The sequence below is a fragment of the Mobula birostris genome, chromosome 11 (genome assembly GCF_030028105.1).
Source record: "Mobula birostris isolate sMobBir1 chromosome 11, sMobBir1.hap1, whole genome shotgun sequence".
NCBI classification, from domain to species: domain Eukaryota; kingdom Metazoa; phylum Chordata; class Chondrichthyes; order Myliobatiformes; family Myliobatidae; genus Mobula; species Mobula birostris.
This window is the reverse complement of record NC_092380.1, coordinates 74019398-74042421: the sequence shown is the minus strand read 5'-3', so window position 1 is coordinate 74042421 and position 23024 is coordinate 74019398. Positions and strand designations below refer to the sequence as shown.

General features: G+C 41.1%; 1 protein-coding gene across 1 annotated transcript; it reads left to right on the top strand.

Moving 5' to 3' along the window:
• Positions 1-10685: 10685 nt before the first annotated feature.
• On the top strand, positions 10686-13300 carry calca (calcitonin/calcitonin-related polypeptide, alpha). The gene is made up of 3 exons (XM_072273153.1): positions 10686-10771; positions 12100-12234; positions 13003-13300. Exons 1-3 carry the CDS (start codon positions 10686-10688, stop codon positions 13199-13201), a joined length of 420 nt encoding a protein of 139 aa, XP_072129254.1. The 3' UTR covers positions 13202-13300.
• Positions 13301-23024: the final 9724 nt, after the last annotated feature.

The window sequence follows — 23024 nt, the reverse complement described above, 5'->3', positions numbered from 1 at the left end:
GAAGTGCAGGCGGAGCCTGCAGACGAGGGCTAGAGGCGAGAGGGGCAGAGAAAGGATTCAGACAGCGGGGTAGGATGGGAATCACAGACCGCCATGGCCAGGACTTGACTTGGAACTGGGAAGCCGCCGGGGCCAGGACGTGGATGTGGTACTTGGATGCCGCCGGAGCCAAGACGTGGTGCTTGGAACCTCCGGGTAGTGGCGAGCTCTCGACTCGGCCCGGGAACAGTAGACAGCGGTGCCTGATTCTCTCCGGCTGGTTAACTGACGGACCCACCTTGATGAGGAAACTTTGCAGGCTCGCTTCGGTGAGGTAACTGAATGGGTTACCCCGGTGAGGAAAGGCGGATTGCCCACACTCACTTCGGGTGGAGACAAGGCTTGCTCCGGCCAGATGACATTGGCACGCCGTGACTTTGCAGACACTCCCGCACCGAACGGCTGAAAGCCGGAGACTATTAACTACTGGTTCAGCCGAGTGTTAATTGCCTCTAATCACCAAAGTCGAGGGACACGGGAAAACAGGGAATCAACAGTCCGGATCGTAACATAAACAAGCTAAATTTAAAGGGACCCCAATCCAGACCATGACAGAGATAGTTGTGAGGAAAGCAAATACAATATTAGTATTCATTCCATGAGGATTAAAATATAAAAGTGAGGATGTATTGCTGAGGCCTTATGAGTCACAGCTTTGGGTCATTGTTAGAGTACTGCTGTTTTTTGTATTCTCTGCATTTTATTAATTATAATGTATTGTTGCAGTTCAGGATTTTTATAGGTTACAGTTAGGTTGTCTCTAGTTCACATTTAAGTTGTAATTGTCCTTGGACACTTCCAACTAATTCTTCTTGAGACCTTGTAGTACGAACCATCTGTTGGCCAGAGTCATCCATGGATGTTGTATCTTAGCTGTCTAGATACGCAAGCCAGGGCAGTACAATATGGAGAGCAAGCTGTTGCCCATGTAGCAAGCTCCCCATCTCCCGTAGATGATGAATCCAAAGGAACAGCAGAGACTGATACAGGTTGGCACTAGAGGCATTGCAGGAGTTGCCAGTCAGCATTGCCAGCCAATGTAGGACTGTCTTAGGGACTCCAGCTCTGGATTTTTCCTTCAGAGTTTTCTCCCAAAGCCTTTCCCATGAATAGGTATTGCCGCAAGGTAGTGGAGGTTTGAGATCAGAATTTTTCTTCTCTGAGATGAGCTGCCAACCACAGCTGATGAGCCCTATCCTCCTGAAGTGACTAGTTCTAAGGCACCAGTAACCTGCTTTTGCCCCTTCTCCTGTCAGTAAAAACAGTTCTGCCGGGCATAATAGCTAAGCCACACCTGAAGGCAGGAACTGGACTTGGTTGTCAGAAGCTATTTGAGGCCCACGCTATTGGGAGCATTTAATAGGTAGTGGTGGCTTATCCCCATTACCACCCCCTGGCTATAACAACCTTAGGACTTTGTAGATGTCCAATTAAGTATTCCTGGACTTTTGCCTCTTAACAGAATGGTTACTTGTAAGCATGTAATGAGTCTGGGTTTTAATTAGCTGGGTACTGATTCCTTCATGCCCTGGGTGTATTTGATGGTAACCCTTCAGGGCTCAGTGGTCCTGATCCTTGCCTAGGTACATTTTGGCCAGGTTGTTCCAAGTTATCCAAGACCTTGTAAGTTCTATTCTCTGTTGTTAATAAGATTCCTAGTTTTGCTTAACCCTTCTGAATCTCTGTGTGAACCTGCACTTGGGTCTGAAGATGTAGCGTGACATTCTAAGGCACTGGAGAGGTCTCACTTGGAGTATTGTGAGCAGTTTATCTAAGAAAGTATGTGCTGGCATTGGAAAAGGTTTAGAGGAGATTCAGGAGAATGATTCTGGGAATGAAAGGATTATCTATGTGGAGCATTTGATGGCTCTGGGCCTGTACTTGCTGGAATTTAGAAGAATGCATGTATCTCATTGAAACTTATCAAAAGTTGAAAGGACGAGATAGCACGGATATAGAGGTGATGGTTCCTATTGTGGGGGGAGTCTAGGATCTGAGGGCAAAGCCTCAGAATAGAGGGGCATCCAGTTAGAATGAAGATGAGGAGGAATTTCTTTATCCAATGAATTTGTGGAATTCATTGACTCCGGCATTTGTGGAGACCAGGCCACTGCATGCATTTCAGGTGGAGCTTGATCAATTCTGGTTAGGCAGGCATGAAGGGTTACAGGGAGAATTCAAATAATGGGATTTAAAGGGAAAATGGATCAGCCATGATGAAATGTTAGAGCAAACTTGACGGGCCAAATGACCAAATTTTGCTCCTATGTCTTATGACATTAAAGAATATGAATTCTAGCGCTATAATCACTCAGGCATATACAAATTTGTGCAGATAAATGCATATTGGGAAGGAAAGCATCAAAAAGCACAGAAGAGGAAGAAGAAGAAAGCCCTTAACTCCGAGTGGAGTCATCGGGACGCTGTCATGATGGCTTTTGTTTTAGCAGGCTTTCTTATTTTTATGAGGCTGAGTTGCTAGCTCGAAGCTCAACTCAACACGGATGGAAAGTGTGCAAGGAAGCTGGCTGGATTCGAACTCGGGAGCCTTCACTCCAAAGTCCGGCACTGATGCCACTATGCCACCAGCAGGCTATCAAAAACACAGAGTAGGGATAATGGGTGGGTTTACTGATGGTAGAATATGACTACTAGTTCCCTGCAAAGATATCAGCTATTCACATTGTATTAATAATTTTGATGACAAGATAGCAAACCACATAATCAAGCTTGACAATGACAAAATCATTGCAAGTAGAATAGGATTGGTAGAATAACATTTTAAAGATATTTATAGAATAAATGATCAGGTAAGACTGTGGCAAATGGAAATCAACATAGGCACTTGAACAGTCATCCACTTCGTTCCAGAAAAGGATAGTTGGGCTTGTCAATTTTGAAAATCAGGAAACTGTGAAGATCTAACAAGGCATTGGTTTTCATGTGCATAGATCAACAAAATGACCAGATCTGGCCAAGCATCTTATTAAAAGAATAGCATTACAAATGGAATACTGTTTCTAATCTAAAGAACTAGAATACAATTAGAAGTTATGTCAAAGATTTACAAATCCCTTGCTGAATTGCACTCTGGTATTATAAGCCATTCTGGATACCTCTTGGTGAATGTGCTAGCTCTGGAGGGAGGGGAGCATAGATTTACTAGGATATTATCAAGGCTTAGGTAATGCTGAGAGATTAACTTCACTGGGAAGCAGAAAGGTAAGGATAAATTGCAAAAGGGTTTCAAGGTATTAAAGGATTTGCTAAATTGGAGATCAGGACATATCCAGTGGTTGGCAAGTCTGGGATTACTGGCACACTCAAGAAGTTAGGGTTAAGATTTTCAGTTAGGGAAGTTAGGAAACACCCTGCGCAGGGTATGGTTGAAATTTGGATTGATCTTATTTTTATTAGTTCAAAATGGTTCAATAACAAGTCTACCATTTATTGCCCATCACTAAACATTTCTGTGCAAATAACAATATTGCAGTGTCAGTTGTTAATCTAAAAATGGAAATGGATGGCTTTTTGTTAACTAAAGGTACCATGGGATACAAAGCAAATTCATTCATATGGTGCTCAATCTCAGATCAGTCACAATATCATTAAATAGACTTACTGTAGATCAGTACTGCACAATATAGGCCCTTTGGCCCATGTTGTTGTGCCGACCTTTAACCTATTCCAAGATCATTCTAACCCTTTCCTCCCACCAAGCTCTCCATAAAGACCAGAAAAGATCAAAAAACTTATTCTTGCCCCAATTTATCTGGATTTCTAGAAGATGTTTATATAATATCTTGCAAGAGTCTGTTGGCAAACTTTGAAGTGCTTGGAAACGAAGACAAATTATTGAGCTTTTTGGAAGTTAATTGATCTGCAGGAAATGATAAACAGACATGAACAAATACTTATAAGGCAGGATGCAACAATAAAAATTCCAAAAGGATATTTGTTGGTGTCTTAATGACGCAAAGCATTTAATAACAACAGCTGATACTATGTTAAACTACATATCCCTGTATGCATTTGATACAAGAACAAAAAATATTATACCTATTGCTCCTGGATGCATAAAATTACAAAGATATTTCAATATATTAACTGAGTGGGCAAAATTTTACCAAATAGATTGTTATGGAAGTTTGATCCTTACATGAAAAAGGCTATTAATTATTATTGAGCTTAATATTTTATACCTGACATTGAATGATACTTCTTACACAGAGATACAAAAGGATAATTACAGCATCTTGGTAATGACTGTTACATCCAAGTTGTATTGTAATAATTTAATGCAATATTTTAGCAGAAAGGAAAATTTAGACTTTTCATATATAATGACTAAGGGTCTACTAAACAGGAGGTATACTCAATATGATAGAATAGCATAAGTTTGAGCTGAATGGGGGACTGTACATTTTCTGGAACAGATAAGATAGGATATTAGGTGCAATGAGAAGATATCTCCTATGGCATCAAATTTAACTGTTCTCAGCTCTTGAATAGGAACATTGTGTAGATTTTCTGTAGTGTTTTGATCTCCACTAGAGAGTGGGCTTATATGCCCTCCTTATCCCACAGAGGCGAAATATCTAGAGAAAATTGAGGAGAAAATGCTGCCAGCCAGCGCTGTCCTGGCACCGTGAGTTGTATCTGTGCCATCAAACTATACAAAAATATTACCACATCCAATGGACAAAATATGTCTAGTTGATTAGCTGAGCAAGCTAAGGCTTATTCATAATGCTTAATTGGGTGGATTCACTTCCAGGAGTTTCCGGAATGGAACCTGTCAGGCTGCCTGATGGAAAGTTGCCACTTTTACTAAATTAAGACATTGTGTTTCACATTAATTAGCCCTCACCAATAACACTTCCACTTCCCAATAGGGCTAATTCCATTCTAAAGTCCAGCCAATGTTACAAGATTTGGAATAGTTTCAGTTTTTACTTGATTTTGTGATAAAGATTCATCTCAGCACCAAGAATCTGTGCAAATCTGGTATTAAATGTTTGACTCATCCCCAGATTAATAAACTAAATGAATGGAGGCGTAATCAATGATATCCTCCAATGGCAAATCTCCATGATCTTGAGTCATTTCTCTACTGTCAGCATTTGGACAGTTCCACTCATTCAGCAGGTCTGAAACGAACGGATTACCAAAGTATCTGAGAGCCAGAATCAGACATTCATTCAGAAGAAAATAAAACACATTCGTTTAATGAAACAAGGGATTAATGAACGAGCTGAGAGAGCCAGTATTCCTGTTCAGAATGGAAACAAAAAGCTAGAGACTGCTATATTGAGTTCAGACTAAGATTCGAGATACAGTTAATAAAACAGGCTCAAATTAAGGTCTTGACGCTGTTGCAAGAAACTTTTGTTTAACTGAGCATATTCATTTTATTATTATTATGGCTTGGAAGATCAGGCACCTGTTGGTCCATACGTGCATGAAACATCCAGTCGATTACGACATTTACTAACACCACGGGACCCAGGGACTATTTCCAGTTAGAATTTGTATTCACCGATCACCGAAACAACGCAGACATTCAACATAGCGTTTAAACGCCCTCATTAAAAAGTTATGAGGAGAGCGAAATTGGTTTCCTCGTAGGTTAATTACCCCGTGTTAGATTTGATCATTATTTTCCCACCCTGCTTATTTAAAAAAAAAGATACCGATAACCTAATTAAAGGAAATCAATAATCCTGAATAGGGGGCAGAGTTCCAGCAACTTGCTCATGCATCATTGTGGCGCAGCGAGTAGATTTGCTGTCTCACAGCAGCAGAGGCCCAGGTTCGATCCTGATCTCGGGTGCTGGCTGTGTGGAGCTTGCACGTTATTTTCCCTGTGACCGGTTGCTCCAAGTTCCCCGCTCATCTTAAAGGCGTGCGCTAGATCCATTGGCCACTGTGTGGCGTTGAGCAGCAGAATTTGGGGGAAACTGAGGGGAATGTGGGGAGAATGTGATTAATGTAGGGTTAGTGTAATATGAGTTTTTGGCAGTCCGTGCGGATTTGATGGGTCGGAAGGTCTATTTCACCTCTGTACCCCTCTATTGCTCAATGAATTATCTCTCTATATATCATGGCTGATTAACTAACGCTAAGTTAGAAGTCCGGTTCCTAGCCAAAATCAATGAATCCAGAAGGCAAAATAAAAATGAATGGCTAACTAGTTTCTCTTGTGGTTGCATTAACACTAAATTCAGCTCAAATAAGTGCTCATGTGCAACTCAATCAGAGAAAGGATTCGATTCAGACACTAAAGGTGGTCGTTCTGGATGAAAGGTTCTGATCTACGGTGCTCAAATTAATATTTATTGGCGGATATTTGCAGAATTTGATCATGTTTAGAGTGAATTCGAGATTAATACTACTGAAAAATACTGCAGCATTGAAAAGGCGCCATTAAATAGATCACAGTTAACTTAGGCAGACAAAGTTATGTTAAACATTAATCGCACCTTAGCCCAGTTTCACGCTATTTTTGCAACATGTTTATATTTTGATTTAATTCAACACGAACCGAACCTGTAGCAATGTTTAGACTGAACTGAAGTGAATTTACCTCAGAGAATCCCAGTTTATTAGAGATTTTATAGAGTTTTACACGCATTTGTGCAATAATGCGAAAACGTGCCAGAAAACATTCAAAGATTACCCTTCAAAACTATTCTACATATTCTATAAAAGACATTTCCCATGATTTGATTATATTTAAAACCTTAATGAAAATTAACGGGTTGAAATATCTAAGCCTACTCTCTGATAACGTATTTAAATATATGTTTTTACTATAGCAATATCGACTCGGATTCACTTTATTACATGGCCTGCAACAAATCATACAACCCCTAACGTTAATTAGAAAAAAAACAAGTAATACACAGTCTCTAACTCAGCAAAACCGTCCTAAAGCGCTCCATAAGTGTATTATCAAACAAAATCACAGCGAAGAACCCTCAATACTGATTTAAAACATCGTCCGATTAATATTTATGGTTTCATGATTAGCAACAAAAAGTCAGGAAGATGGCTTTGAGTTATAACTGCACACAAATTAAAAATGAAGCAATTTCGGAAGCATATATACTGGGCCTGTTTTCCACTGGAACAACTGCACATACGCTCTTTGCCAAGTATATTGCTCCCGAGGAAGAACGCCTCGGATCTTAAGGAAACCCAGAATATTTATGAGCACTCGAGTTGGTCGAGTTTTTATTGCCCTACCGATAACAGCGTCCCTGCTCTCGAAGGCTATTAGTTCTCTTAATGCTATTTACATTTTATGTTTAACTTTACTTAGACTAACAATGCCAAATAAATGGGCTTTCTCATTCTGGACAGATTAATCCCATGAAAAATCGTTTGCTGAAGCTTTATTTAATCATCCCATTTCCTTTCCATAGTTCATGTTGTATTTTGCCCCAATAAAGTAATTATCATTATCCGCATCCTGCAGCTGTACGGAACTTAGGAATCGGGAGCGCTAGACAATAATAAGCACACAAAAATAATCCGCTGTCATTAGGTTAATAGACAACTGAATAAACATTCCCATTGTTCAACCTAACCCCACTGCTCCAGAGAGCGATTTCTTACGTGCGGTCCCTATTTCAAGAAAGTGGGGAGGGTTCGACCTTTCAGCACCATGGAGAGCGCACGGAGCTGGTCCACTTTACCATCAACCTCGCCTTTCTACCCTACAAGAATGAGCGCCTGGAGCCCAGCCTTCCTCTGACTCCGTAATTTACGAGCGCAGTTATTTCTGTGTCACTTAGCTCAGCTGCTTGGAAGCTCAGACACTCTAATGGATCACTAAAATGACGTAAGGCGCACTTGCTTGTCAAACGCATTATGACACGATTGTTATTCATGAAAGGAAACTGAAAGCTATGGCAAAATAAATAGTTCTCTTGAGTGTTTCCGGATCAATCAATTGAAACCAGTCCAACCTGCTTAATATATTAATTGATTAAATTAACCACTGTGATTAGATGCTCTCTATTTAATTTTTATATTAGCGATTGTCCAAGTGCGGAAATTTTACAGGTCTGAGAAACAGAACGACCTCGATAGAGTTGAATGAGTAGAAGTGCAATGAAAGCTGCTATAAGCACAAAAAAAAGAGATGGGCGACAACAGAAGGGAAGCACAAACATTTATTTCTTGAGACTTGTACTAAAATGAGTTTGGCTTGCTTTCCCGTTAACTCATTACTCCTGATGTGAATTCATACTCAACTTTTAAAAACTTAAAATATGCATTTATGTGTCAAATATCATTATATTCATATTTAGTATATTCTAATTTTATTTCGTACTGTGCACATAAAGAATTTCCGGGGTATAACACGTCTATGACAGAGAGGACAGTTGTAATGATCCAAATAACAAACTATTATTCTCTTAACAGCCTGAGTTTGCATTTTCAAAAGTTGCGTTTCTGAGCAACGCAAAGAAATTTTTGAATGGATATGCAGTGTCTATATACCTTAGTTGAAACTGTTTTCACTTTTTTTAAAAAACGGAAAGCCTGGAAAAGGTGAAGATTATTTTTCATGTTAGTTCCAGTCAGAAGAAAAGAGGAGAATTATTATAGCATTTTTAAAGAAACTAAACTATTGTGTTTCTTCCCCCCCCCCCCCCACACACACACACACAAATTTGATTTTGCATTTTGAAGTCGAAAGCAGCTTTGCAAACACGGGCATCCAGTGAATCAGATGCGGCAGAAGAACACGGTTGCAATAAAAGAGTAGAGCAGGAGGTGTCGCTCTGCACAAAGTGACCAATCTGCTTTCTTTGCAGAACAAGCAGTCTGTTGGCATTTAGAAGTCACGTAATGTTGCTTTTTTCGGAACCATAAAAAACTAATTGATCGAGATGATTTTCTAGACTGTTCATTAATCGTGCGATTTGCTTTATGTTAAATGTCCTCAAAGCCAGTAAACCTGTATTGACAGTTTCACGTGATATATAACTTTGTGAATGAGGCTCCGTCGAAAACCGACGTCATTAGCAGGGCGAGACATCAGCCCCACGCTGATTGGCATAATCTTGCAGGTTAGATTTATGATTGGCAGACTGTTGACGATCGAACACCCACTCACTGAACACACAAAGAGCCGGCGGCGTTGGATATAAAAGGATGAACACCGAGCATCCAACAGCCAAGCTAAAGCCAAGTTAAAGAAGAAACTTGCTTTCTTATTTCTTCTCAAAATCGAGTCTCAAGGTAAGGGAATGCTATTCTGGTGAACCGTTCTGCATGTTTGGAAAATATGTAAAATTGTTCGTTATTTTGTTGGCATTACTTCGGGTTTCCACACTTCCATTATTCTTCTGTAATTATGTTGAAAATTTGGTCAGTCTTAAATTATTCGAGGTAGGGTTGAAATGTGTTTCATTCAATCTACTAAACGACTTTTGATACTCTTTTAACTAGAGGTTGCGGGTAACTAAGTGGAAGTCAGGTTTAATGTATATTTTCCGTGAAACATCAAATTCTGTCATCATGCGCAAATGAATCTCACTATAGCCTCTAAGGTTAGATTTCCTTGATCTTGGTTTCCGGTGTGTTTTCTTTTGCATGTTAGACTATATTACTTTGAGAAATAATTATCAAAACCAAATTTGACATGAACCACTTGTAATTTGTTACTTCTGGCATCAGATTTAGCAAACACTAGTTATAAAATAGTTCAAAGAACAATTTGAAAAGTAAGTTTGTGGGAATATTTGGAAAGGTTTCCCTGTGATTCGTGCAATGATTTATTTTAGCTTCTACCTGTCACTTTACACCTGTTTGGACCCCTACTTCCTTCTATTCAAATGGTAATTTAGGATAGTGATCTTAGAAAAGTATGAGCTGAAAGGTGTGATGGGAGCGGCAAGAGCAGTGTCAGTTTCAGTAAATTATTGGTACCATTTTTTTTCAGATATGCGTCCTTTCTATTTAGTTGAACTTTGAAGAGTGTGATGCTGAACTCTAATACCATCAGTAGCATTGATAATTCATTATACAATCCATTACTTGACCGGGTAACTCCGGTATTGTCAAGTTGCATCGATTGAGTGATATGCAACAGTGCAGCTGAAGAAGTAGAAGCATCAGGGAAAGATGCGGTCAGCAATGAGAAAATCTTTCTCCGCATACTGTCAGTGATTGATGCAAGAATTCGAGTTAACGATACGATTTAATAAAAGCAGACAATGCTGAAAATGCTAGGCTGGCCAAGCAGCATTTGTGGATATGAAATCGAATGTAACAATTTCTCTTTCATAGATCCCACCTGAGCTGCTGAGGGTTTCAGCATTTTTATTTTGTTGGTTTAGATTTTTTTCATTTTTTTTTCCAACATTAAGCTTGTCGACGTCTTTTCTACATTCTCCCATATATTGCCTCTTATTCACTGCTGCTTATTGGATCTCCGTGTTGGGCTCGATGCCAACAATTACGTGTTTCGACCGGAAAATGAATTTACATCCCAATACAGTATCATTTGGACGAAATAATACCAAATGTCCTATAGTGGCGCTGTAGTGTGATTTTTTTTTTCCCCCTGCGAGGTGCGGCGCATTGGACTATTGACTGGATAACAATGCATTTGTCTTTTCCCCAGAAGCATGGTTCTCCTTAGAATCTCCGCTTTCCTTGTGGTTTACGCTGTTTTCACATGTCAGATAAACGGCTCCCACGCAGTCCCACTCAGGTAGGCGTCAGATTATTCTCTGCAATTTTATATAATTTTACTCCGACCTGTTTTGGGAAGAACTGTTTTAGACTACACTCAGAATCTCATCTTGGTAATGTAGTGGTGCAGCGAATGATTGAAATATTTTCACTTTGGTAAGATTTCATGAAAGTCTTGGCGGGGGGGGGGAGAGGGAACTGAAGATTACATATATTAGTCCATTTGAGGAAACTAGACAAATACCTGTAATATGGCTATGTTTAAATGATTTACTGTTCTCTATTACTGTAATGAGTTAATTCTTTCGCAAAGTCAAATAGAAGGAAATCAGAGGCCGAATTTTAGAAGTATTGAGCATTGAGAGAAAGCCGACAAAGGAAATTATGGAGTTGTCTTTGAGAGGAATTCCAATAATTTTTTTTCAGAGAAGTAATCTGTCTCTGATAAGGATTATGTTTACATTAATTGCAAACTCAGTTTTTGTTGTAGTCAAGGTTTCGGGTTTGGTAGGAATACGAGGATTAAATCTCGGGTCTCAAGTATGAAAGTCTCAGTCTGGTTCACCTGGGGCCACGCTTGCTTGCGAGCCAAAAGGTTTCCGGTTCAAGTGCGAACTCCCGAGTCTGATACTACAGTGGAGAGCGGAAACATCCCGGTCTGATTTCAAGTGAATGTGAACGATCCCATGAGTTTCCTTACATAGAGATCCAGGGCATTATACTCAAATCCATGCATTCCCCTTTCCACATTGCAAATGCAAGAAGGAGTTGCTGTCTGCTAACTGACCGCAGGTGTTTTCGACTTTATGACAGTGAATGCACTTTAAAACTAGTTCGTGGATTAGGGCTCTGTGAAAGGTGCTATTTATTCGCAAAGAACGCTTCACACACCTGGGTGTCCCAGCCTGCCTCACTGCAGTGAAGTACAGTACTTGGCAAGAGATGACCTTGTAGCGGCAGTGGGATGAATGCCCAGGTAATTAGTCTTGTTGACTGGGCGTTAAATGGTTCTTTCCACCTGAGCGGTTAGTGGAGATTTGCTTCTCTTTGGAAAGTCAGTCCTTCCTCTAGCGCAGTGTCCCTCCACTGCGGAGTGTCTGTGGTAGATGATGTGCTCACTGACTCAGCAGCAGGGTGCCACCGCGGTGAACGTAAATCAGACAATGTAAATTGCATGTCTAGTATAATATCAAAAGACATATTTAATATTGAGGAGTTTCCTTACTCTCGAAGAATGATCTCGGTAGCAGTCTAAGCTTCTGTCCTCCGGCTACGCCATAGTTATTTACCGGTTTGCACATAAAATTAAATGTCTCAATGGCAACTCATTGTGATGTTATTGCTTAGAGCTATGCTGGAGGCATCATCAGACCGGGTGGCGCTCAATGACTACGAGGTCCAGCGACTACTGAATGCGCTCGTTAAGGAATTCGTGCAGATGATGGCGGAGGAACTGGAGCAACAAGTACCTGAGGCCAACAGGTAAGGGAAGGCGTTCACTTGCATGACTCTGGAGGTCTGGGCGCGGTGTGTGAGATCTTGTTTGGTAAACTACTCACACTAGTGTGCCACAAGCAGAGTCATCAATATCAGCAAAGTTTGATAACTAAGACAGCAAAGGGAAAGTTTCGTTATATTGTTTTCTCGATTGAACAGTCGCAGCCAATTCTCGGTATTTATTGTGCCATTAGTTTGGCTCCTCGCGAATCTGCTGGAATTATTCCACACAAGCCAACTCATAAGGGGGTGTTTGAAATGTTGAGCGAATGAATAGAAATATTTCACAGGAGGATTATGGTCATAAGGTATGATTTTAACAATTAGAATAACGCTAAATAAAAGTTGAGTTTTTGTCATAACATTGCATGAGAAAGAATGGAGAAATTAAATTCTGCTTGCAAATAAGTTTTAAAAACATTGAATGATTATGATGCATGTATCACCAAACATATGAAAGGAAATTGTGTTAGTGATGATAAAAAATGCACGAGTAAGCTTTATATGAAGCTGTCATTTTAAGTTTCGAATTGATAGAGACCGAGAACCGCATGGCCATCTTTCTTGCAAAGTACTTTGATATAATAAGATCGCTCGGTGTATATAGTAAACTGTGATTGCCCAGTAACAGTAATGTTGCATGTAGCAGTTGTTCGTTAACTGAACTGTGATAGCTACGCGAACATTATCGATAGCTGAGCTGCATGACCCGCATGCGTCGTCATGAGATTGTTTTTGCATGTTTTTCTACAGCTTGGATAGACCTATTGTGAAACGATGCACAAGTCTGAGCACTTGTGTGGTGGGAAAGTTGTCCCAGCAATTGCACAAATTACAAAACATCCAGCGCACTGACGTAGGAGCGGCAACTCCTGGCAAGAAAAGGAACATTCTCACTGGGCTGGAAAGCGACCACTATGCAACCTACGGACAGCCATTTGAAAGCGCCTAATCGTTTGTTTTGCTGCATGGATCTCAAACGTTTGAGCGATAAAGAGCCCAATAAAGTGCTGTGCTTATTTTCATCCCCGTTTGTCACGTAGAACATTAGGCATGGACATAAACTAGAATAGTAGCTTAATCTAACTAAGCAATTACCTTAACATCAAAGTTGATTTTCTCATTATATAGTTTTGATCATTCTGTGGCTAAGTAGTGTGCCATTATATTGAATGCTTCTTTGTGCATGAAAAGGCTATTTGTTCAATAAACTTATTTTTCTACCAGGAGTTATGTTCTATGAGGCTGAAGGATTTTGGCTGCAATAGCTTAAGCAGCCTCGTTAAATGTTTCATATTTCACAAGACCACCCCTGATTAGATGAGAAATTTTATGAAATGTCCAGTTACCAGTGGTATTGGTAATTAAGTCAACAATTTATATTCCAATATTACGCTTAATTGCAATTAAACAATATATATAAAGTAAAACTAATCAAATTTTGACGTGACTTCAAAATCTATGTGTTTTATTTCTACGATAAATGAAGCAATTTTGATCGGAGAGATTGAATAGTGTAGTTTTAGACTGTTAACACAGGGACAGCTCTCACAGTATTCAATGTGAAATAATAAACGATAACTGAAAACAAGCTATAATTGATACCAGGTAAGAAATAATCTTCTTGATTGCTTAAATATATATCCTCCACCCCGTAAGCTTGGGCAGTGCTCCTGTTGTAGAATCTTCCTTCATCAGAACACAAGCCCACGTTCTCGTGTGTGATCTGAGGCCAATGATATAAACGTCATACATTCCAGAATGACGAAAGTACCATGATATCCACTCAGGGATTTAGCAAATTTCCTGAGTGGATCTGAGGAATATGACTATATATTCCGAGCCCTTTAAAATAGATTACAGCATATAACATCAAGCATTTCGGGTTAACTACAAAACGGCAATTAACACGAACTTCTTTCTTTAAGACAACGCTTTCATTACATGTTATTTGACTACCTGAGTCGATTAAAAGGGGGAAAACACACGAAGGCGGGTCGAGTGGGAAATACATTCTCTTTGGGTAAGGTAAAGGTGGGAGGGAAGAAGCTCGTACGCAGCATAAACACCGACATGACCCTTCCACCGAACGGCCTGTTTCCGCGTTGTCCACCCTTCCTAAATGCGTTCACCAGGTCATTGATGGGTCCTGTAGGCGCCGAATCATTCAGCAAAAATAAAAAGGCTCGATGGGGAGGGCAATTGCTTGGCCATCCTAGTGTCTGCATTTAGCCTAATAGATGATTTGTTTTCCATTTGTGGGGCAGTGTACCTTTGGAGAAACGAGCCTGCAAAACAGCCACCTGTGCGACTCACCGCCTGGCTGACTTCCTAAGCCGGACGGGAGGCATCGGAAGCAGCGACTTCGTCCCAACCGATGTAGGGGCTAATGCCTTCGGAAGGCGAAGAAGGAACGCACAGATGTAGATTATTCAGGGAACTGGTAATGAGTTGTTTCTAAATTGACAATGAAGTATATCGATCTCGCGAATTTTGCATGTCTCTATTTAAATGCAATTCAGTTAAATACAGTGATTTAACTCACGATATTACCCGTTACTCACAATCACAGGAAGCAGTTCGCGCCTTCCTGCCAACTTTCCATTGTTAGATGTCTGGTTTACATGATGTTTCTTTCAAATGTAGTAACGCGATGAAAATTTTGCGGAGGGAGGGATGCGTAATGTTGAAGGTTATTTTGTACAATCGTAATTGAATAAACATATCAACTTTCACCTAGTAGAATTTCTGTTTTCACTCATGATATTTCATTGTTATACACTGAAGCCCACGGTAATAGAAGACAAAAACAATCGGAGTAGGCCACCTAGCCCCTCAAGTCTACCCGCCATTCAATCTGATCACGTAAGATTTACGCTGGCGTCAGCTCCCCTTCCGCGGCGGTTCCCCTGGCCCTCAACTCGGATTCAGAATCAGAATAAGATTTATTATCACTGACATATGTCGTGAAATCTCTCTTTTTTAAAAAAAATCCATCACTGCAATTCAAACGTTCATGGTCTCTCCTGGAGATTTTAACGACCAACTGAGAGACACGTCAAATAAATGGAACTCGCTCAGGTTGTTGTCCGGTTAATATTGTTGGAATGTGAGGGCCCCTCCCTTTACAGAGAGACACGTTTACAAACCTTTTCTATAGATGGGACTAATCACTTGGGAGTATTTGACTATTTTAAGTGCCTCTATTAAAACACTTGACGATATTGTAATGCTCCACGTTTCTCTCTAAAGCTTAAAGAGCCTTACATGTTGAAATATGAGGAACTTGAAAATAAGGTGCAAACATAACGAATGATTGTCAAACGGATGGGCATTGCTACACTGTGTTGATAAGTCTTTCCAAGTTGGTTTACAGAATACCCCAACCCGGCCAAAATCTGCATGTCACCTGCACATTAAGTGAATAGTTTAAGGGTTGAGTGTCCTATACATTTGTGTCTTACAGGCAGACAATAGTAACTGACGAGGCAAAGTTCTTTCACTCCCGATTAGATGTCGCTTGGCTCGCTTTCTTCATCGCCGAAGCTCAGAGAACAACAAAGCTTGGAAATGTTTACTCATATCGTTTTAATAATACCATCTCAACTTTAGTTTTGTCCCAATCCTTATCCTCTTAATCCTTGTTCCTATTGTATGGATTACTTCCTAAATGTATCGTGTAGCAAATCGTAAGTTTTACACTACATCACATTTTATATCCACCTATATTTGAAATAAAAGTGACGGTATGTATATTATGTTATTTAATTATGCTTGGGCACAGTGTGCAATGTGACTTCCAGCTCTGTGCTATTAGAACTTGGTCTCGACAGGATTCTTCAGTATCTCGGGGATATGGTAAATGTTGCCTCTCAAGGCATGTATGTAATATACTGTGTGTTGTGCCTTGATGTAAAACGCTATAAATTACATGATTGTACAGTATATTAATGACACCTTAAATATTGTATTAACTGTGACATTCGCAAGATTAAAATATTTTCGATACATTGACGTTGGCGTAATTTTATTAGGCGACACCTAGGTTCGGGAGAAAGTTTGCCATGATAGAGTTTATGATTCAGGGAGTGAAAGGCGGTGATGTCAGCCTTTCCTTGCGCCCACCCTATAGGTAGGAAACCATTACGGAATATCGACAAGTAGCGACATTATCGTCTTCTAGTAATCTGGTGGTTCCGAGAACAACGAATCATAATGCAATTTGCTCTTTTCTAAGTCTGCAGAAGTAGCACTCAACATTCTAACCGTGATTTCTATCACTCCTACAAACTCCCTACTCTTGCTTCTCACAGTTGTTTCTAATCGAATGACTTGGACAAATTGATGAAATACATTATCTCTACAATGGACACACACAAAATGCTGGCAGCATCTATAGGAAGAAGTCTTCCTATAGATGCTGCCTGGCCTGCTGCGTTCCACCAGCATTTTGTGTGTGTTCCCTGAATTTCCAGCATCTGCAGATTTTCTCGAGTTTGCATCTCTACAACGGAGGGTGTTTGCTGTTCGAATCTTTCCCCAAAATCAAAAATAACTGCATACAATTCGGAGAAAATAGATTTCAAGAAGTAAACACGATAATGTTGACTAAAGATTCCCAAATTCCAAACTTATTTTAATTTAGGGTTTAATGAATGCAAATTACGCTTCGCCGTGAAGGTCGGAACCGAACATTGATTTAATTGGCATACAACAGAACAGGAGTATCCACTGACAACTCTATGTCATCTCCCGAGTTGGATGCGAGCTAGCGTTGTTACACAACAAACAACATCGTTATGTTTAAGACATCAATTTTCCAATCTCTTGGAATCCAAGATGATTTGCTTTCTTTCTGATTTCGTGTGTTTTTAGCTGGCCAATAAGAGCGACGTAGACTCTTCCACAGTCTGGGTAGGGATAGCATGAGGGGGAGCGGCGGCTGGGAGGTGACGGGTTTATGAGGTGGTACGCTCTTTCCCTTGCTTTCCGGTGCTCCAGATGAGTGACGCGGAGGTTCCCAATGACAAGCTGAATCCCTCCTCTCCACATTGAGCTGCCCTAAGGCAGAGGTCCCCAGGAGGCAGTGGGATGTTACAATTCTTCAAGAAAGCTTTGAGTATAACACTTTCTCCGTCTGCATCGTGAGTTCTTGCCCTGACAGAACTCCCAGAAACTGTCCATTTCAGGCTTCTGATGTCAGACACATGCACTACATGACTTACCCAATGTAGCATGGGCTTTCATGCTGGGCAGGTTGGGCCGGGAGAGGACACTAAGATTTCTTTGCATTTCCTCGTATTGAATTCAGAGAACTTTGCAGAGGTAGTTTTGGTGATAAGTTTTCAATGCATTTCGGCGTCTTCTCTAGATAGCCCTGGATCTACTTAAAGAGCAAAAGTAACTGAAAGGACGGTAGAATCAAGAGCAACTTCTTCCAACTGAAGCAGACTATTTTCATCAGAAATACCTGGAGTGGAAAATAAGTAAACTTTACTTTGGAGTTTCAAGTCTTTTTCAATTCTGCAATGTGATCATAATTCTTGACCGATAGAATTGTCCAATCATGCCCAGTATGTCCCGGATTGACTTTTTCACTACACACAGTCTACATACAATAGAAACAGGGTCATAGAGTCAGACAGCATGGAAATAAGCTCTATAATCATGAAATCCTTTCCACTGATGAGCCAGTGAGCTCTATGCGCTGGCAATATAAGTCTTTGTCTAGATACTTCTTAAATATTGTCAGGAAAAAATCTTCTTCAGATCCACATAATGATGATAGTTTTACATTGGCCCTACAACAGTTGGGCAGGGTCAATTTATATTAATTGATGCTTGGACGTGTTGACTTAGGAGATAATACTTGAACATCTGAATATCGATATCTTCCAACAGCAAAATATCTCAGAGTGTGCCACTGCCCTGTGAAAATATATAGCACCACTTCTGACATTTTCCCTCAGAAGTAAAGGTGGATGAGAAGGATTAACTTGTTGGAAATTCAGCCATGAAGTGTTGACAGGAGGTTGTTCTGTTAGCTTTAAGGTTGTTCCACAGCTTCATTGTTCCATTAATCTCGTGCACTTTGCCCCGAGGTTTGAAATCCCCTTTGCCCTTTCTTCAAGCAGTATAAAGACCATAAGACAAGACAAAAGAGCTGAAGTCGGTCATTCAGCCCATCGAGTCTGCTCCGCCATTATATCATGAACTGATCCATTCTCCCATTTAGTCCCACTCCCCCGCCTTCTCACCATAACCTTTGATGCCCTGGCTACTCAGATACCTATCAATCTCTGTCTTAAATACACCCAATGACTTGGCCTCCACTGCTGCCCATGGCAACAAATTCCACAGATTTACCACCCTCTGACTGAAAAAAATGCTTCGCACCTTTGTTCTGAATGGGCGCCCTTCAATCCTTATGTCATGCCCTCTCATACTAGACTCCCCCATCATGGGAAACAACTTTACCACATCCACTCTGCCCATGCCTTTCAACATTCGAAATGTTTCTATGAGGTCCCCCCTCATTCTTCTAAACTCCAAGGAGTACAGTCCAAGAGCTGTCAAATGTTCCTCATATGTTAACCTCTCATTCCTGGAATCATTCTAGTGAATCTTCTCAGAACCCTCTCCAACGTCAGCACATCCTTTCTTAAATAAGGAACCCAAAACTTCACACAGTACTCCAAGTGATGTCTTACCAGTGCCTTATAGAGCCTCAACATCACATCCCTGCTCCTATACTCTATTCCTCTAGAAATGAATGCCATCATTACATTCGCCTTCTTCACCACCGACTCAACATGGAGGTTAACCTTAAGGGTATCCTGCACGAGGACTCCCAAGTCCTGTTGCATCTCAGGACTTTGAATTCTCTCCCCATTTAAATAATAGTCTGCCCGTTTATTTCTTCCACCAAAGTGCATAACCATACACTTTCCAACATTGTATTTCATTTGCCACTTCTTTGCCCATTCTCCCAATCTATCCAAGTCTCTCTGCAGACTCTCTGTTTCCTCAGCACTACTGGCCCCTCCACCTATCTTTGTATCATCAGAAAACTTAGCCACAAAGCCATCTACTCCATAATCCAAATTGTTGTTGTACAAAGTAAAAAGAAATGTCCCCAACACGGACCCCTGTGGAACACCTCTGGTAACCGGCAGCCAACCTGAATGGGATCCCTTTATTCCTACTCTCTGTTTCCTGCCAATCAACTAACACCCTATCCATGTATGTAACTTTCCCATAATTCCATGGGCTTTTATCTTGTTTAGCAGCGTCATGAGCGGCACCTCCTCAAAGGCCTTCTGAAAATCCAAATACAGAAAGTCCACTGCATCTCCCTTGTCTAGCCTACTTGTAATTTCCTCAAAAAATTGCTATAGGTTTGTCAGGCAGGATTTTCCTTTAAGAAAACCATGCTGAGTTCTGCCTATCTTGTCATATGCCTCCAGGTACTCCATAACCTCATCCTTGACAATCGACTCCAACAACTTCCCAACCACTGAGGTCAAGCTAACAGGTCTATAATTTCCTTTTTGCTTCCTTGCCCCCTTCTTAAATAGCGGCGTGACATTTGCAATCTTCCAGTCCTCCAGAACCATGCCAAAATCTATTGACTTTTGAAAGATCATTGCTAATGCCGCCGCAATCTCTACAGCTACTTCCTTCAGAACACAAGGGTGCACTCCATCTGGTCTGGGAGATTTATCTACGCTTAGACTATTTAGCTTCCTGAGTACTTTCTCTGTCATAATTGTAACTGCGCAAACTTCTCTTCCCTGACACCCCTTGAGTGTCCAGTATACTGCTGATGTCTTCCTCAGTGAAGACTGATGCAATATACTCATTCAGTTCCTCCGCCATCTCCTTATCTCCCATTACAATTTCTCCAGCATCATTTTCTATCGGTCCTATATCTACTCTCACCTGTCTTTTACTCTTTATATACTTGAAAAAGCTTTTAGTATCCTCTTTGATATTATTTGCTAGCTTCCTTTCATAGTTCATCTTTTCTCTCTTAATGACTTTCTTAGCTTCCTTTTGCAAGCTTTTAAAAACTTCCCAATCCTCTGTCTTCCCACTAATTTTTGCTTTCTTGTATGCCCTCTCCTTTGCTTTAACTTAGGCTTTGATTTCTCTTGTCAGCCACGATTGCATCCTTTTTCCATTAGAAAATTTCTTCTTTTTTGGAATATATCTGTCTTGCACATTCCACACTCCTCGCATAAACTCCAGCCACTGCTGCTCTGCCGTCCTTCCCACTAGTGTCCCTTTCCAGTCAACTTTGGCCAGTTCCTCTCTCATGCCACTGTAATTTCCTTTACTCCACTGAAATACCGACACATCGGATTTCAGCTTCTCATTCTCAAATTTCACTGTAAACTCAATCATGTTATGATCACTGTCTCCTAAGGGTTCCTTCACCTCAATCTCTTTGATCATCTCTGGTTCATTACACAATACCCAATCCAGTACAGCTGATCCCCTAGTGGGATCAACAACAAATTGTTCTCAAAAGCCATCTCATAGACATTCTACAAATTCTCTCTCTTGAGATCCAGTGCCAACCTAATTTTCCCAATCCAGTCTCATGTTAAAATCCCCCACAATTATCATAACACTGCCCTTCTGACAAGCCTTTTCTATTTCCTGTTGTAATTTGTAGTCCACATCCCTGCAGCTGTTAGGAAGCCTGTATATAACTGCCATCATTTATACCCCTGCGATTTCTTAGCTCAACCCATAAAGATTCTGTACCTTCTGATCCTATGTCACCTCTTTCTAATGATTTAATATCATTTTTTACCAATAAAGCCAGGCCACTCCCTCTGCCTACCTGCCTATCCTTCCGATACACCGTGTATCCTTGGATATTCAGCTCCCAGAGACATGCATCCTTTAGCCACGTCTCAGTGATGGCCTCAATATCATACCTGCCGATCTGTAGCTGTATGACAAGATCATTCACCTTATTCCTTATGCTGCGTGCATTTAAGTATAACACCTTAAGTCCAGTATTTGGTACTTTTTGCTTTGATTGCACTGCAACTCAACACAATGGCTGCAAATTTGCCCCATCACCTGCCTGTCCTTCCTGACGTCTTTACTGCTCACTATCTTAGATTTATTTCTGTTTTCCCCCTCCTCCGCTCTATTATTTCGGTTCACATCCCCGTGCCAAATTAGTTTAAACCCTCCCTAACAGCTCTATTAAACCTTCCCGCCAGGATATTGGTCCCCTTTGGGTTCAGGTCCATTTTGAACAGGTCATACTTCCCCCAGAAGAGATCCAAATGATCCAAGAATCTGAAGCCCTGCCCCCTGCACCAGTCTCTCAACCACGCATTCATCTGCCTGATCTTACTATTCTTGCCCTCGCTAGCATGTGGCTCAGGTAGAAATCCCAAGATTACTACCCTGGAGGTCCTGCTTCTCAGCTTCCTTCCTAACTCCCGGAAATCTCTCTTCAGGACCTCCTCCCTTTTCCTATCTATGTCAATGATACCAACATGTACCAAGACAGCTGGCTGCTCGCCCTCCCCCTTCAGAATATTCTGGACCTGATCTGAGACATCCCGTACCCTGGCATCTGGGAGGAAACACTCCATGCAGTTATCTCTATCAGGCTCACAGAATCTCCTGTCTGTTCCCCTGACTGTGGAATCCTCCATGACTACCGCATTCCTCTTCTCCATTCTTCCCTCCTGCACAACAGTGCCAGGCTCAGTGCTGGAGACCCGGTCACCGTGGGCGTCCCCTGTCAGGTCATCCCCCTCAACAGCATCCAAAACGAGGATACTTGTTGCTGAGGGGGGCAGCCACAGATGTGCTCTCCACTATCTGGGCATTTTCCATCCCTCTCCTGACAGTCACCCAGTTTTCTGACCTCTGTAGCCTAGGGATGACTACCTCCCTGTAGCTCCTGTCTATCACCTCTTCACTTTCCCTAATAAGCAGTAGATCATCGAGCTGCAGCTCCAGATCGCTAACATGGTCTCTGAGGAGCTGCATCTCAGTGCAGCTGGCGCAGATGTGGCCATCAGGGAGGCTGGAGGTCTCCCAGGATTCCCACATCTGGCACCCTGAACAAAGCACTAACCCTGCAGACATGCTACCTAATTCTACAGGAATGAAACAAGGAAAAATAAGTCCACTCACCCAATTACCTTGCCAAACACACAAACTTTTTAAATGGTTAGCTTGTACCATTAGCTGTGTGAGCCCTGCTGTTCCTCTGTCTGTCCAGGCTGATTCGCTAAGGGGAAAAAAAGAGTTGGTGCCTGGCTCTTGCCTCTTCCTGTTACCACCTAAGCCCATTGAGTCAAAGCCCTGCACTCTGCTGCCCGCTGTATAGGGTGGAGTCCCTTTTAAACTCTCTGCGTTGTCCTGCCTATGTCATGCGCCTGCGCAGTCTCGTCCTTCTTGTACTTGAAGAAGGTATGATGAACAATTATTCAGCCTGTAGTTGGTTTTTGGCTCTTGCCCTATAACAACTTCTTGATAACATTGGAAGTTCTCTGCTCTTTTGCACTTTTACCAAGCTGGCAGTGTAAATGCATTGAAATATTTCCTTTGGTGCAAACATTTTGGATACTTCATGGATTCTACCTAAGTGACACTGGCTTTGGACTGAAATTACCTCAGTCAAATTTTAGCAAGGGACAAAAGACTTTGAGGAGGGAATATCACACCACTTTTGGCTCCAGTACAACTCACTGATTGAAAATATTTAAGATGGTTCGTACTATTCAAATTGTGTT

What these genes read in the sequence shown, in the direction of transcription:
- calca (XM_072273153.1), top strand. Translation starts at nt 10,686, where the DNA reads ATGGTTCTCCTTAGAATCTCCGCTTTCCTTGTGGTTTACGCTGTTTTC. An exon ending in TCCCACGCAGTCCCACTCAG is followed by an intron (nt 10,772 to 12,099) that starts GTAGGCGTCAGA and finishes GTTATTGCTTAG; the next exon opens with AGCTATGCTGGAGGCATCAT. An exon ending in CAAGTACCTGAGGCCAACAG is followed by an intron (nt 12,235 to 13,002) that starts GTAAGGGAAGGC and finishes GTTTTTCTACAG; the next exon opens with CTTGGATAGACCTATTGTGA.